Source organism: Seriola aureovittata, chromosome 21 (genome assembly GCF_021018895.1).
Source record: "Seriola aureovittata isolate HTS-2021-v1 ecotype China chromosome 21, ASM2101889v1, whole genome shotgun sequence".
Classification (NCBI taxonomy): Eukaryota; Metazoa; Chordata; class Actinopteri; order Carangiformes; family Carangidae; genus Seriola; species Seriola aureovittata.
The window spans coordinates 8,164,053-8,179,799 of record NC_079384.1 but is presented as its reverse complement, the minus strand read 5'-3'; the positions used below and the strand labels follow the sequence as shown (position 1 = coordinate 8,179,799).

General features: G+C 37.8%; 3 protein-coding genes across 3 annotated transcripts; 1 reads left to right on the top strand and 2 right to left on the bottom strand.

Annotated features, from left to right (window-relative positions):
* Positions 1-2,328: 2,328 nt before the first annotated feature.
* Positions 2,329-4,184, bottom strand: LOC130162810 (tripartite motif-containing protein 16-like protein). Its single transcript, XM_056366647.1, has 4 exons — positions 4,133-4,184; positions 3,084-3,146; positions 2,836-2,975; positions 2,329-2,739 (listed from the first exon to the last, which is right to left on the bottom strand). The coding sequence occupies exons 1-4, from the start codon at positions 4,182-4,184 to the stop codon at positions 2,329-2,331; spliced, it is 666 nt and encodes a 221-aa protein (XP_056222622.1).
* A 1,386-nt stretch (positions 4,185-5,570) lies between these two features.
* Positions 5,571-7,816, bottom strand: LOC130162809 (stonustoxin subunit beta-like). Its single transcript, XM_056366646.1, has 5 exons — positions 7,780-7,816; positions 6,694-6,720; positions 6,530-6,592; positions 6,297-6,439; positions 5,571-6,017 (listed from the first exon to the last, which is right to left on the bottom strand). Exons 1-5 carry the CDS (start codon positions 7,814-7,816, stop codon positions 5,571-5,573), a joined length of 717 nt encoding a protein of 238 aa, XP_056222621.1.
* A 3,190-nt stretch (positions 7,817-11,006) lies between these two features.
* On the top strand, positions 11,007-12,608 carry LOC130162778 (stonustoxin subunit beta-like). The gene is made up of 5 exons (XM_056366589.1): positions 11,007-11,099; positions 11,309-11,341; positions 11,492-11,554; positions 11,657-11,799; positions 11,886-12,608. Exons 1-5 carry the CDS (start codon positions 11,048-11,050, stop codon positions 12,312-12,314), a joined length of 720 nt encoding a protein of 239 aa, XP_056222564.1. The 5' UTR covers positions 11,007-11,047; the 3' UTR covers positions 12,315-12,608.
* Positions 12,609-15,747: the final 3,139 nt, after the last annotated feature.

Here is a 15,747-nt window from a genome sequence, read left to right as displayed (position 1 = left end):
GTGGTGTCGGACCAGATGGGAATAAAATCACGGGAGCACACAGAGTAGATGTAATTTAGAACCAGCTACTGAACGCAAGTCATCAAGCTACTGCACAAGTGTTCACACGAAGCTCATACATTCTGTCTGAGGAGAGGACACTGACATGTTCTCTCCTCAAACAGAGGAAAACTGATTTTTATCTAATAATGCTGTTATGAAATTGTATATTTGCCACTTTATTAATTCCACAGTCAAATGTTGGTTCATGATTTGTTTTGCTGTAAAACATTTAAACTTTGATTTGGAGTTTGTGTTTATATTCAGAGTCTGTAGTGTCGAAAGCAGTGAAATATAGGACACTCTCCCCTGCTTCCTATAGGCCTATGTAAAGCTATATGTGTCACATGCAAAGCTTATACCACTTTTCTCATGACACAAGCTTAGGGTTACCACTCACCCACATGCCTGGCATATACGCTCACACATCCTGACACAAATATGTAGGGCGCTCGGCGCTCTGGGTGCGATTATTCTTGGACCATGGTCTCCAGTTTTGTTTGCTTTGGGCCACAATGGATGTGTCTATCTGTCATATAGGTTTAACTGTCAGACCTTACTGACTATAAATTCTCACTTATAATCATCACAGGAACCACAGCATAAATCATGCTTATATGTCTCTGATCAAGTGTACTTCAGCAGTTTTGTATATGTGTATGTGCAATAATATATTATTGGAAAATGATTATGAGCTGTGGCAACCTCTATCTACAGTGTCCTGCTGGGAAGTTGTACCCAAAGGAGCTGCTACATATGACAATTGACCTCAGATATACTCACAGCGCATCAGCACCATGTGATTTAGATTTGTTGACACTCGTCTTGATGGTACAACAACAAAACAGGCACAAATGACTTTTTTAGATCTTAGATGGGTTAAAAAAGACCCATCTGTTTTTTTTTTTTTGGTTTTGTTTAGTTATTAATATTTTTGTGATGAAAACATCACAACACAAATCTCTTGTGTCTCATTTACTTTATATGATAATTGAGTTTTTGTGTTATTTGTATTATATCCAAGACCAGGTCAAAAATGACCTGAATTAACTATAGTGCTACGTGTTATTTATGTTTTTAATCTCAGAAAAGCATCTAGATGGTAAGTCCAATGTTCACTTTCTTTTAGCTGTGACAATTCCTGAGGAAAATATCTGTCTCTGTGCTCTGTTCACCAGCTAATCGCTTACTGTGTGTGACTGCTGCTCGATGCTGAGCAGCTACTGTGGAGTGGGTTTTTAGAGCTCTTTTGCTAAAAACAGCTGCCTGCTGTGATGAGTATTGTTGAGTATTATTGAGAGCAATTAGAGTCAACCATAGTTTATCACTAGTGATCCCTTTCACTTTGTTTTCTAGTTCTTATTGGTAATAATAGCAGCTTAATTTGTGACCCACTTGGAGTGTTGGTTTCAACACACTGGCACGGCTCCTGTAGTTGATCATCAGGCCTCTTTATGGACATTGTTAAATTAGGAGTGTGAATGTTTTTGTTGGTGTGCCCCATTTTTAGTTCCTGTAAAGCTCATGCGTCAGGTGTGAAGGCGGCAGGAGTTGAGGCCCACCTGTCAAAATAGGACAGTGATCTTCAAACTGGAGCCTCTCACATATCAAAGTGAGCTCCTTCCATCCCGGAGGGAAGGGAAGTGATTCTCCTTCTTCTTTACTCAGCTAAATCCAAAGAGGATCGATGCTGTGAGCACTTTACACTGTGTGCAACCTTATCTTAGCAACACAACAGGGCTTTCACTCGTTAAGGAATGATCACAGATGGAAAAACCAGAGGCAGTAAATGAGGTCAGGCGCTAATTTCATTTAAAATGTATTAAACCTAAAATATGACAAAACTGAATCTGTACAGTCATAAATTAAAAACAATAGGGGATAATAATTTGGTTTAAATACATACTTTATTTCAGATTTCATGAAGTCACATGACACTCAACTTTGATAAACATCATTATCAGTTCATAGATGTCCAATATGATGCTATAGAACCGGGCATACACTATACAATAAAGGCGTATCTGACAAAAAAGACAGAAAAATAGAAAAATATTTCTCTAGAAATGATAACAACTCTAAATACAATAAACATTTTTTTTATTTTTTTATAACAACTCCCACAAAGAGAATAGAACTGATACATGTTTGATTAACTCATTAATTAAAGCAAATTTAGATATTAAATAAGACTTATAGGAATATGTGAATAAAACATTAGCAACTCAAGGGTCAAAACCAGACTGCCACATCATCAACACAGTTTCGTTCAGTTTTAGCTCCATTCTTTCATTCTGTTTTTCTCAGTATCGTGCATGAGGACTGAATTCCTACCCAGAAACCTGGAAGAATCTTCTTCTCGATACTTGTCTTAACTTTATGCAACAGCTTAACCTCCTTCTCTGCTCCCTCACCAGTTACAGCATAAAAGCTTATAATCCCCGCAGGCTGGTCGATGTAAACGCCAATTCTAGAGTAATACGGGACATCGTTTATGTCTTTGTTTACGCCATTGAACCAGATCTGGTAACACGTTCCTGACCAACACAGACCCCAGGACTCCTCATTTTCTCCCAGGCCGCTCGGCCCACTGTTTGCCCTCCGTCCTGCTCCTTCAAAGGTGGCTCCAATTACCACCCACCCTGAGTATTCCACCTCCCAGTAGGCCCTCATGTTCCAAAGGCCCTCTTTGCACACCACCTTTGAAGAAAGTAAGAAAAAAGGGGGAAACAAGATTAAAACCTTTGTTTCTTTACTAGATAGCCTGTAATAGTATCATAGCATTTTCTGACTCACCTGTGGAGAGTACTCGTATCTCTCTGGTCTATCCAGGACCGGACAGATCTCCTCAGTTCTACGACACACCTTAGACCCACTGTCAGAAATCCACAACATCTTGTTTGCAGTCTTGTCATCCAAAGACAAATTCATCCAGTCTACAGGAGAAAATTAAGCCATAATATTTTTTTTTTAATAAACTATCAGTGAATCCTTTAAAAAGTATTGAACTTTGAATTATTTGAAAAAACAAAATCTGCCTGTACACTTCATGAGCTCAGCTCTGCTCGTTGGCTCTGGGATACCAGGCACATAAACTGAGACTTTTTCTGCAAGGAAAGGAAACAGGCGTAAATACAGAAAGAAGTAATGTTCAGACAAACTAACACATGCATCAAATCCATTACCTGCATTTGTCTTATCATTCTTGTTGGGTTTCACTTTTTTCCCTAAAAAATGTAAAGGCCAAAGGTTAAATTGCAAGAAGAAGAAGTGCTGTTTCCTGTTTCACACAGACACATGAAACAGGATTACTCTAACAATCATGAAGAAATGTTAGCATTTAAGAAGCAAAGAATATAGAATCCAAGGTATTCCTAAATTTTCTTTTTACATTAATTGTCAAAAAAAAAAAGTGAGGCCAATAATATGAGAAAATCCCTCATGTCAAGGAAAAATCACAACAATCTGTGCTATACCATGCACTTTAAATGCTGTATTGAGATTTTGACAAATGTGAATGTACACATTTTAAAACAACATTTTAAAGCCAGTGAGAATATTGGATATGAAACCCAATCATGACCATCGCTGTAATTGATAAATAGGTGGCTGATACATCAATGACACTTGTGTTTCTTTCCAAAATAATATACACCTATTATGGGAAAAAGAAATATATAAGATTCAGTCACCGATTTGACATTTAAAAAAAGATTTTTCTGTCAACGAAAATATCCGCAAAGGTGTAAAAATGACTTCTCATACTGTGTGAGTGGTTTTGATGGATGCCTCATTTTCAGTGATACCCTTGATTTCCTTATTCCATATAATGATCAGATTAATGGCCTTCAAATAAACACACTCACTCAAGACAAGTAGGAGAGAGGCATTATGAATTCAAAGTCATCTTTCTTTTTTATAGGAAGACAAACAAGCTGAGAAGCCTGTTTATTAATTGCCAATAACTGTGCGAATGAGAATATTCCCTTTTGAAAAGATGCTGATACGTTATAGGTTTGTTGGAATGCAAAGGTATTCATTTTCATATTAAATGTAATGGTTTTGCATTACATTGTACAAAATGTTGTTGTACCTGGTTTGCTGGTCTCAGAGAGGATTATTGCACAATTAGGTCTGGCCGGCATCTTGAGGTCCTGCGCTATAATCCACGTTCAGTCGTTTGAAAACTCTTTGATTCACGCAAAGTAAATGTGAAAAGTCTCCGTCTTTCACTTGACTTTTATACCCTTGTTGAAGATGAGGCGGGGGCGGGGGCGGGGGGGGGGGGGGGGGGGGGCTATAGGAGAGTCTGAAGAAGGTGCTGGGGTCAGTGGAACAGCTTCTCAGCAGCTTCTCAGCAGGGGGACAAGGGGGTGTATGCCCTTGACTTTGACATATGGATATATGTAAGGCTAACACAGGCATTGGACACCAGTGAAACTCTAGGAGTGTGTGCAAAAGAGTAGGAAGATGGTTGCAAACATGACTGAAAGTAGGAATCAGAAACTGGGCTTGAGTGAGGCGGCAGGGAAGCAGAATCCACTGAACAAAGACAACACAGTCCAAAGAAGACGTTAAACTATGCTGACAGATAAAGATCTATGGCCTATATAATACATCTATTTTTAATTCCTACACCTGCCAAGACTCAAGACTGTGTGAAAAGTGGCTTACCAAGTCTTGCATCAGTGGCATTAATATTTATTTAAAGAGCAAAACCCATATTTTAAAAAAAAGGGTTTCTTATTGCAACATCTCTCACATTTATCCTCAAGTAGAACACAAAAACCACCATAAATCACCAGGAAACCTTTTCCTGGTGCCAATATGGAGACCCACAGGGGGATAATGGGTGCTTGGTTAAAAAATTGACTCTAGAGATGCGAGGAGGAGTCTGTGCGTAAAAGTGGCGGATTAATGAATTTGTTTGTTTTTGTCAATTACAGTATTACACCCGTTCTATAATGCTGAGAGCCCACGGTAATGAAATGAAAATGTGAGCTTACGCAGAACACCAGTTTCCTTAATGATCAGTGTCCTTCATAAGTCGACTGATAAAGGAAATTAATTCTCCACATGTAGCAGCACTACTTTTTTGCTGTCACTATATGTAAATATGTGTATTAACAAACCAGGACGAAAAATGACTTTGTCTGTATTTTATTATTTATTCAAACATACCAAACTAGGTAACCCTATACATTCTTAACAAACAATAACAATGGAGAAATAAATATATATATATATAAATATATCAATATAAACCTTGAGTGGTCCTGTGGTTTCAGGAAAGTTCAAAAGAGTGGAAGGTCAAAGGTGAATCCCTACCTGCACTTTGTTCCCTTTATTGAAATGCAACGACCATTTACTGTATGTCTGCCCCAGAGATCCTGTATATGAGGAATACATCTAATGTACACTAATGTTTTAATTATGATGTGATGTGCACATGATTTATGCAAGCCTGTGCTGAGTTGGTAAATGCTGACATACTGGTAGTTGTTTCACAGTCAGAAGAGATGGGATCAAGGTCACTGACTTGTAGATACGGTTTCCTCTTTCTTTACAATCAAACAGTTAGACTGTGTCCCCATCCAGAAACCTGGTATCATTTTCTCCTTAAAGGAGCTCCTAACTTGCTGCAAAAGTTTAACTTCCTTCCCTCCTGCACCCTCCTCTCCATCCTTCACTTCCTCCACAGCATAGAAATTAAGGATACCAGCAGGCTGGTCAAGGTATACACCAATTGTAGAGCACTGAGGGATCTCCTTGATCTCTACACTGTCGCCTTTGTGCCAGGCGTAATAGCTGGAACCACTCCAGCCGAGACCCCAGGACTCCTCGTTCTCTCCCAGGCCACAGGATCCGTCACTGTTCCTCCTTCCTGCTCTTTCGTACGCGACTCCGACTACAACCCATCCTGAAAACTCCACCTCCCAGTAGCCTCGGAAGCCCAGGATGCCTTCATTGCAGAGGACCTTGTGGAATGTGAGTGGGAATAACAGTGTAATTAAGAAATAATCTCACATAACCTGTGAGCTGCCACTTGCAGAGAATTTATCGTAGCTTCACTTTCTCCAGTTTGCAATGCCAAACCAGTTGGCTCAGGATTTAAATAAACACAGGGGGCCAGCACTCTGCTCTATAACACTGTTGGTTGGCTTCACACCATCTTTTTTTGAACATGGTAAAATCAAAAGAAAATGCATTTTCAATACTGTAATTTTAGACCAAATAATGTAATTGCATCCTCATACCTGTGGAGCATACTCATATCTCTCTGGTCTATCCAAGACAGGACAAGTGATGTCATCAGTCATACGGGCCACTTTTACTCCGCCCTCTGTGATCCACAGCATCTTATTGGCTGTCTTGTCATCCAGGGAAATGTTGAGCCAGTCTGAAAAAACAGGAGACAATGATTAATTTAATGAAAAAAATCATACTTGGACCAGATTGTATAAAACTAATAAAAGAGTAAAAATCGCACGTTTGATTAGATCAGCTCTGCATTTGGGTTCAGGTATATTTGGCTCGTAGGCTGGGGTCTTCTCTGAGGAATGAGAGGAGGGAAATTGGTGAATCAGGATTTACAGTGCAAATAATTAAAAAGCAAATAGTGTGATGAGGTCTGTGGTAAGGTGACTGTCTTACCCGTGTTTCCGTCTTTGACTTTTTTTGCTACAAGAAAAAACACAGCAACCTGTATTACGACAGAATAGTAATAAATACATATAGGCTACAGTATGTGTCAGGTGTGTCCCAACAGGTGATGAAGTGAGACTCTGCAAAACGGTTGTATACTTAGAAAACCATCTGCCTCTTTCAGATCATCATATCAGCAGCTGCATGCTTTCTAGAGCCAGTTTTTTGTTAAGGACGGACATCAAGAAAAAGAGAAACTTAATCCCCACAGCATTAAGATGTCATCATCTAACTAACATAAGCAATGTGTTTTATTTATATCAACAAGCAAGGCCACATCCAAAATAAACTGTCTGTTTCATTCACACATAAAAATCAGCTCAGAACATTAATGCAATTTACTTTGGCAAGAAAAAGAAGCAAACTGCATCAATCTTAAGAAAATCAATTGAATTACAATAGTGCAGGTTTTGTGTGGTGCTGTAAAGAGACAAAGAGTTCAAGGTGAAGCTGCTCTCTCCCATCGCATGTAAATCTACTTGTCATCATTATCTACATTTTTCAAACTTAACAGTTATTTTTACGCCATGCAGTATGCGTGCCACGTCTAAATGAGCGGCTATTTATCTCTCTGTCGACTGGAGGCTGTAAGAGATCGTGGCAGAATGCAAAGCCACCTGTCTGCATATAGCACAAGGCGATGAAAATAACTGCTTTGTCTGGACTCATTACAACTTGACACCATACAAAACATTTAAACCCGAACGCAGCCTAAACCCCACTGTGGCAAATCTGCATGGGGCTTGTTAGTCAAGTCGTGACGGGATTTGACTGAATTTTTTTTATTTTTTTTATAATGGTGCATAACACTTCAGCTCTTTCAATCTGTTTTCAAAGTGTGTGAAGAAAGACTTTTTTTTTTTATTGATACTATATTATTTAGTTTCGTGTAGACAAGATGCTGGATTCTTATTATTAAAAAGAAAACAATTATAGTGAAAATCTAGTTTAAGTGACAGAAATCGCAAGACAATTGTAAGACTTAAGGCTTCTTCAAACGATGCTACTTCATAATAATACTATCTGTACACTCACAACCCTGCTTAATGACACCTATTTTCAAGCCTGGCATTATCCCGTACATGCTGTTTGTTAAATACATATAGTACAGCATGTGAAATCTGTTTTAATGCAGATGATGTTGACACTTGCAGGCCGCTCGCTCCAAGGCAATAAACCGATTATACGCCCCTCATAATGACAAGCATGAAATCAGTCAGTGAATTATTGCCTCCTCCACACACACGTACACTCTAGTGACCCATTCACTCAGGATCTGACTCAGAGGCTAATAAAAAGTGCTGCAGACACAGAGTGGGGTTATTAAATCAGTACATTTAAAAGCATTGCTTATGTCTTCTGTATTATTTGCTTTAACTAATGCATGCTGCAATATTATTTTGACACAAAAGGAGATGACCCTTCTAAAAATCGAAATGAGGCATCAGAGTTAAGCTCTTGGAGGAAAAACTAAGTATTAAAGATCAAAAAACAGTGATTCTAAATTCTGTGAAATGCAGAAAAATAAACGTTCACCTTTGTCTGCTCTCCGGGTGTTAGAAATTATTCTTGTTGTAGTAGGCATCTTGATTCCTGCTTGAGGCTGGACTAACTCTTTAAGCTGCTGCAGGAATCTGTCTCAGGCCTGATGTCACTGCTCTCTTTGAGTGTGATGAGTCTCTTGGCTCCAGTGTGTGACAGCTTAATGCCACTCTTATATACCTTTAATGCAGGACAGAGGTGAAAGGATTGGAGCTGGTGGGGTGAAATAAATCTTGCCAATATAGGAAGAGGGGAGGGGGGGCTTGTAACTGGAGCTGTGCATGTATGTTTCTCCTTAAAAAGGTTCGATGGATGCTTTCATGTCCGTAGGATGCCCTCTGTTCCCAAGTAAACCCCGCCCCTCCTCGCTCTACATCAATGCCACGGATCTCCTCACATTGCACAGTGACAGCATTGATGCATTGATGGTGGATGGGATGCAAACACACACACAAGCACACACACAAATTCAGAGTATGCAGCTGCAAATATTTAAAACTGCGTGTGAGAATCCCTGGTGTTAAACGTCAAGCCGTTTGAGATCCAACAGGTGCAAATGTACAATACATTAAAGAAGTGCAATAATATAGCTTTAGCTACAATTTAAAAGTTGAATGAGCGAGTATAGGCTTTTATATATATATATATATATATATATTTATATATATATGTTTGTGTGTGTTCAATGTGATATAATAACATTAATATTTCTCTTGCTGCAACATTCAGAACCCTGCAGTTACTCCTCCCGTTCCTACATTGAAACTTTAAAATGTTAGAAAAAACTTACTGACTCTATTTGTTCAACAATATATTGATATCATGATTTTTGTCAAGCTTTTATTGAATTCATTACAGCTCTATGAATATCTTAATGTATATTAAGTACGTATGAAGTTTTGTTATAGGTTTAACTTAATATTTTAATATCGTATCTAGACATGTTTCTTATTTGTTTCTTAAAACAAACAAAATGAAAATAAAAAGCATTTGAAATCATTACTTAAGAAATGATTACTCTCTTTTTACACATAGAAACTTTAAAAGAGAATTTATTATTTATTATTTATTCATTTGTACACACACAAAAACTCATTAATAAGAATTTAATAATGAAAGATCCTTGCACAAGCAGGACGCTGATATCATGATAGTATAAGCATTGACAAGTCAATTAAATACATTATATTAAATAACATCTGATTAATATACACTGAAAATGAAATGTAAGTTAGACAAGAAGCACAATCCAAATATATATATATACAAACACAGGCCGGTGTAACCTAAATACTTAAATGACTAAGTCACTTCACTGGAGATACCTCAGTTCATCATACCAGGCTTGGCTCTGCTCTTGACCTGCATTATCACATCAACCACTTACCAGCACAAATGACTTAATGCACATGGCCGGGGTTAAAAGAAAAAGCATGTCGCTGGTCATAAACCCTTTCTTGTGTTATGCTCTCCGCTGCGGGCTGCGTATTTACCATTTTCGGCACCCTGCCAAACCTCTAGTCAAGGCTGTCTCGTCCTTCTTGTGTTCCTGCCTACCCAAGCAGATGACTGACTGGTGCACTGATTGCAATGCAGCTGACATTCTCAGTACATACCAGGAACTATAATGTCTGAACTGTCCCAGAGTGCCCAACAGGAAACCGTTGAAAATAAAGGAGAGGTGGCGCGTGCATGTGTACCTGTTTGAGTTCTATGATAAACAAGAGACACCAGACCGTTAAACCACTGCTGACAGACAAACAGTCTCTGCCAAATGACTGAGCTGAGACCCTGTTCTGTGGCTGCTCTGGATGTTCAAGGTTGTGACTTCAGTTTTTAACCTTTCAGAGCGTCTATAGGTCTGAATATCATGCATTAATGTGGAACCACCTTTGGATATAAGTACACAAAATGTACTTGAATAAACTTCTACTTCACTTATGAGTTGTGATTTCATTGTGATGTACTTGGCTGATAACTTAACATTTGATTCAAACCCCTTCTTTAGGTCAATTCAGCCAATAGATAACCTCTCATGAGTTGCTTATAAATGAATTTAGAATCTAGAAGGTGATATGTAAATGGAACGCATGGTGTGATGATAGCATTTCAACCCCTCACTTTAGTGTCTAAACACAGACAGTAAGGATTATTAATCTACCACAAGAAATATTTAAGGACATAAGAGAGAAAATCAGGTACATTCCTAGAAATATTTCTAAAGGATTGTATCTTTAACTTGAAGTACTCTTCTTTACAAGTGCACAATATTGACAAAGTCTAAACCAAATGAAACCACACTGCACTGGGTTTCATTTCTCTCCATCACTACTTCTAAAAGGTCTCAAAGTGCACTTGAGTCCCATTTCTCCAATCTTACGTAATCCCTCTGTTCTGTACAGGACGTCCATGTTCCTGGGCAGGTATCAGTTTCCAAGATGTGTGTGTGTGAATACAAAGAGATGACAAGATAATTGTAAAAACAAATTCAGAACCACTCAGATAAATATGGGTCAGCGGGTCAGATGTTGGCGCTGACGTACATATCCTGGTTTGGCAGCCTCCATGCCACGCCCATTAGTGAGCTCATTATCTCTACATACCTTACCAAAATTTCTCTTATGGAGCCCCAGGGGCCCCCAGAACCTTGAATGCTCTCTTTCCTCTGGGTATATAAAGAAGTCGTTTGCATCATAGCAGCAGTACGCTGCTGACAGACGCCAACATTCAAGAAACATCAACATAGAAAGAAACGATAAAGATGCCAACCAGTGCTCCCAGTACGAGAATCATGCCTGCCGCTGGCAGACCTGGTGTGAGAACTCCCTTGTTTAGTCCTCAGGAAGATGATGTATGATAATGTAGAAAGTTATAGTTTATTATCCAGGAGTACAAATTGGTGTTCAGTTATAAACCCTTAACTAATTTCATTTTTTTTAGATTTCTTTTTTACAATGTTTACTTTGACAGTAAGAACTGAAGTGCAGAACAACTGACAGTAATTATTGTTTTATATTTACAGGGACAAAATCCAAAGCTGCTGCTTCTCCTATAGGTGAGTTTTTAAAGTAGACCTTGAGAACACACTGAAGGTTTACCTCTTTATAGTCCAGGTTTATTTTCTGCTATTGCTTGTTATGATGTTATTATTATCTTGTATTCACCACCAGCTTCTCTCTTCAATACGACTTTTCTCATCATTCAGAAAACATCCCAGACTATGAGCCAAACGTCCCTGAGCCCACATGCAGAGCTGATCTTTTGAAATGTAAGAACACTCATTTGACTTTTTTCTACATTTTTTTTGTACTATTACTTGTGTAGTTTCTCTTTCTGACTGTTATAGCTGAATATTTTCCACATCTTGCAGACTGGATCAACCTTTCCCTGGATGACAAGACAGCCAATAAGATGCTGTGGATCACAGAGGGTGGATCCAAGGTGTCACGCATGACTGATGATGTCACTTGCCCCGTACTGGACAGGCCAGAGAGATATGAGCATGTACCTCAGGTATTCACAATCTGGATGTTACAAATCTGGATGTTTTACATATTAGTTTTTATGTTCAACAAATTTTTGCTCTCTTTCCATTCAAGGTTCTCTGCAAAGAAGGCATACTGGGCTTCCGAGCTTACTGGGAAGTTAAATATTCAGGATGGGTGGTCCTCGGAGTCACCTATGAAGGGGCAGGGAGGAGGGGAAGCGACGGACCCTGTGGGCTGGGAGAGAATGAACAGTCCTGGGGTCTTGGGTGGGGTGGATCCCACTACCAGTTGTGGTTCAATGGTACAAACACAGAAATCTGGGATATTCCCCAGTGCACCACCATCGGGGTGTACCTTGACCATCCAGCTGGTGTCATCAATTTTTACGCAGTTGAAGAGGTGAAGGATGGAGGGGAGGGCGAAGGCAGGAAGGAGATCAGACTGCTGCAGCAGATTAAGAGCTCCTTCATGGGGAGAATGTTGCCAGGTTTCTGGGTAGGACAAAAGTCATCATGCGTTTTTGTTGAACAAGAAGACTAGAGTGTGTGTGTTTTTCCATTGCCATTTCTTCCATTTCCATTCAAGCTTCATTTACAATACATACCCACTCGTAACAGATACTGTAGGATAATTGAAATTTAAAAAAAAAAGATGCATAGATCATGTATAGAAAATCATAATGTATACAAATATATATGTACCAAGACGCTGCTATTTGTTTAAGTGTTTGAATGTGCATAATGTGTTTATTTTGTCAAAACTGAATGTTAAATATCGACATATATATGTATATATAATGTAGCATTGTGTACTTAATATTCTGGCAATATCAGTGTAATCTGCACTTTTTAAATAAATATATTATTCTGTGTGATTTATTATTATTCTCTGTGACTTTGAATGTCATCATGAGTCAAAATGGTTTGACGACCTTGAACAGAAGTTAATCAAAATGAAGGCTTCAGCTGTCTTACATGGCTCTCATTAATAGCAAATCTTGGAAGAAGGACATACAACTAATTATATAGTTGCTTTTGGTTATAGAGATTAGACATAGAGACTGATATTAATTAACAGATATTCATTAAATTGAAACTCCTTCCATTTGCAACATGTCTATCAGAATACCTATGGTTCAGTGTAGTCCATGGAACCTCATGAAATGTTTTTTTTTTAATGAATACAATATGTTAACAAATAAATATGCATACAAATGAACACATGCAACTTAAAATCCAGGGTACCTCAACATCTGCAAACTCCTCAGAACTTCCACAGTGCAGAGAAACTTAGTGAGACATATTTAAAACAGGAAGAACAAGATACTTTTTTTTTTTTTTGCAGAGCTGCATTGCTTTGTGTTATCCTCAGCCACTAGGTCATGATTTATAAATACAAGCTCGTAGCATAGGAACATTCATCCATCAATGTCATGTAAGTATTCAAACTGTACCATACCTTCAGCTGCTCTGGATCTTTCATTCTACACCTTCCACTGTTAACACTGAGCAGGGGGAGGATTAGGCTGGTGACATGAAAGTAGATCCAGGGAGGCAATAAACAAGGTCACATCTGAGCACACAAACAGGGCCAATGAGGGAGCCTTGATGGAGGAGAGGAATTGTTGAAATATAAAACAGATAATGCAGGATGCCGACTGAATTGATAAGAATGACATTAAACTATTTTTTCTCATTGTAATAGAGATCAGTATGATTGCACCCTGAAAGTGTTTCTAATGATGTGAAGTGAAGTCATTTTTGCTAACAGTTTGCCGGCAGCAAGCACCACCACTGATGTCTTCAATACACATGATGAAAATAATCAATAACAGCAAACGTACACTACAGAGATTTGCAAAGAACAAAGAGAATTTCAGAAGAGGAAGACACTGTTAACTATTAATTGCCCACACGTATTATTTTTATCATAAGAGTCAGGCATGATTTCTATATGTAGCATTTCTGAATGCATGACACAGTATAATAAAAAGTTCAGTTCAGGCGCAACTTGTAGCTTTACACCTATTCAATGTTCACAACAAAACAGAAAAACCAGAAAAACATGTTATATTTGAATAAAAATATTTTTCAAATCCCGTGATTTATGTGGCTGTGGCTCTGGAGTCATTTCTCTAACAGTTCGATGCCTGCTGATTGAGGTGTGAGCCATACACTGGGTAGTCTTGGTAAGGAAGACTTTGTCTTTGTCTCCACCTATTGAATGTCATCAGTATAACAAGGTTATTTGTCCCCTATAAAATGCAGTATGGTTTTTCTCAGCATCCCAGATAAGCCAGGACTCCCTCATGATCCAAAACAGCATTGTTATTTTCATGTGTAAATACTTACATGCTTTTTGTGAGAGTAGTTGGGTAGCAGCAATGGAGAGAGGAGGTGAGAAACTATTTGAACAAACAAAATGTTTAATAAGTACAATACTGAACCTTTATATGACAAGGATATTTCATCTCCAACTCCGTGAAGAAGAGGTTGGACATCGGCATTAATAGATACACTCTCTGTCAATATCTGTGTCTGGCTTGCTGATTTCTTTCCTGATACTGATCCTGGTTGTCTGTGTGTATTTCAACTGCTAGCGGCATAACTGTTTACGATATGGAGGTTTTGTTATGTACCATGAGTTGTTTGCCTGGATCGACATTAAAAATGTTGTGGTTTACAATAAACAGACTAGAAGTGTCACTGGGAGTACTACTACTAGTATACAGTTTGTGACAAACTTTGGTTATATGCCATTGTTATATAATACTTGAATATTTTTTGACTTGTAGAGCCATAAAATTAGCAAATGTTTGTGTGTGTATGGTCTCAACATTGGTAGGGACGCAACAACCCCGCCACCCCTCCAAAACAAAGTGATTGGCTTTGGAATGCCATCAAGCAAACGGTTTATTAACATATAGGATCTATATAGGATATAGATCAACAAAAATATGATTTATGTACATGTTTTGAATACATATATGACAAAAAAAGAGAAAAAACGTCATAGTATAGTAAGGCATAAAAAAGTGAAAAAAATGACAAATCTTAAAAAGTGTAAATAAACGACATACTATACTATGGCATAAAAAGAGAAAAAATGTCATCGTATAGTAAGGTGTAAAAAGTGAAAAAAAACGACATACTATACTATGGAATAAAGAATAAAAAAAGGACATATTATACTATGGCATAAAAAGTGAAAAAATGAAATTGTATACTAAGGCCTAAAAAGTGAAAAAAAAAAAACAGTATTGTATGGCAATAAAAGTGAAAAAACGTTATAGTATAGTAAGGCGTAAAAAGTGAAAAAAACAACATACTATACTATGGCATAGAAAGTGAAAAAACTACATACTATACTATGGCAATAAAAGTGAAAAAATGTCATAGTAAAGTAAGGCATAAAAAGTGAAAAAAATGACAAATCTTAAAAAGTGGAAAAAAACGACATACTATACTATGGCATGAAAAGAGAAAAAACGTCATAGTATAGTAAGGCCTAGAAAGTGAAAAAAATGACAAGTCCTAAAAAGTGGAAAAAAATGACATAGTATACTATTGCATAAAAAGTGAAATAACAACATAGTATAGTAAGGTGTAAAAAGTGAAAAAATCGACATGCTATACTGTGGCATGAAAAGAGAAAAAACGTCATAGTAAAGTAAGGCATAAAAAGTGAAAAAAATGACAAATCTTAAAAAGTGGAAAAAAACGACATACTATACTATGGCATAAAAAGAGAAAATACGTCATAGTATAGTAAGGCCTAAAAAGTGAAAAAAATGACAAGTCCTAAAAAGTGGAAAAAAACGACATAGTATACTATGGCAATAAAAGTGAAAAAATGTCATAGTAAAGTAAGGCATAAAAAGTGAAAAAAATGACATACTATACCAGGGGTCGGCAACCCGCGGCTCCGGAGCCGCATGCGGCTCTTTCATCCCATGAATCATAGTGGAGAATAG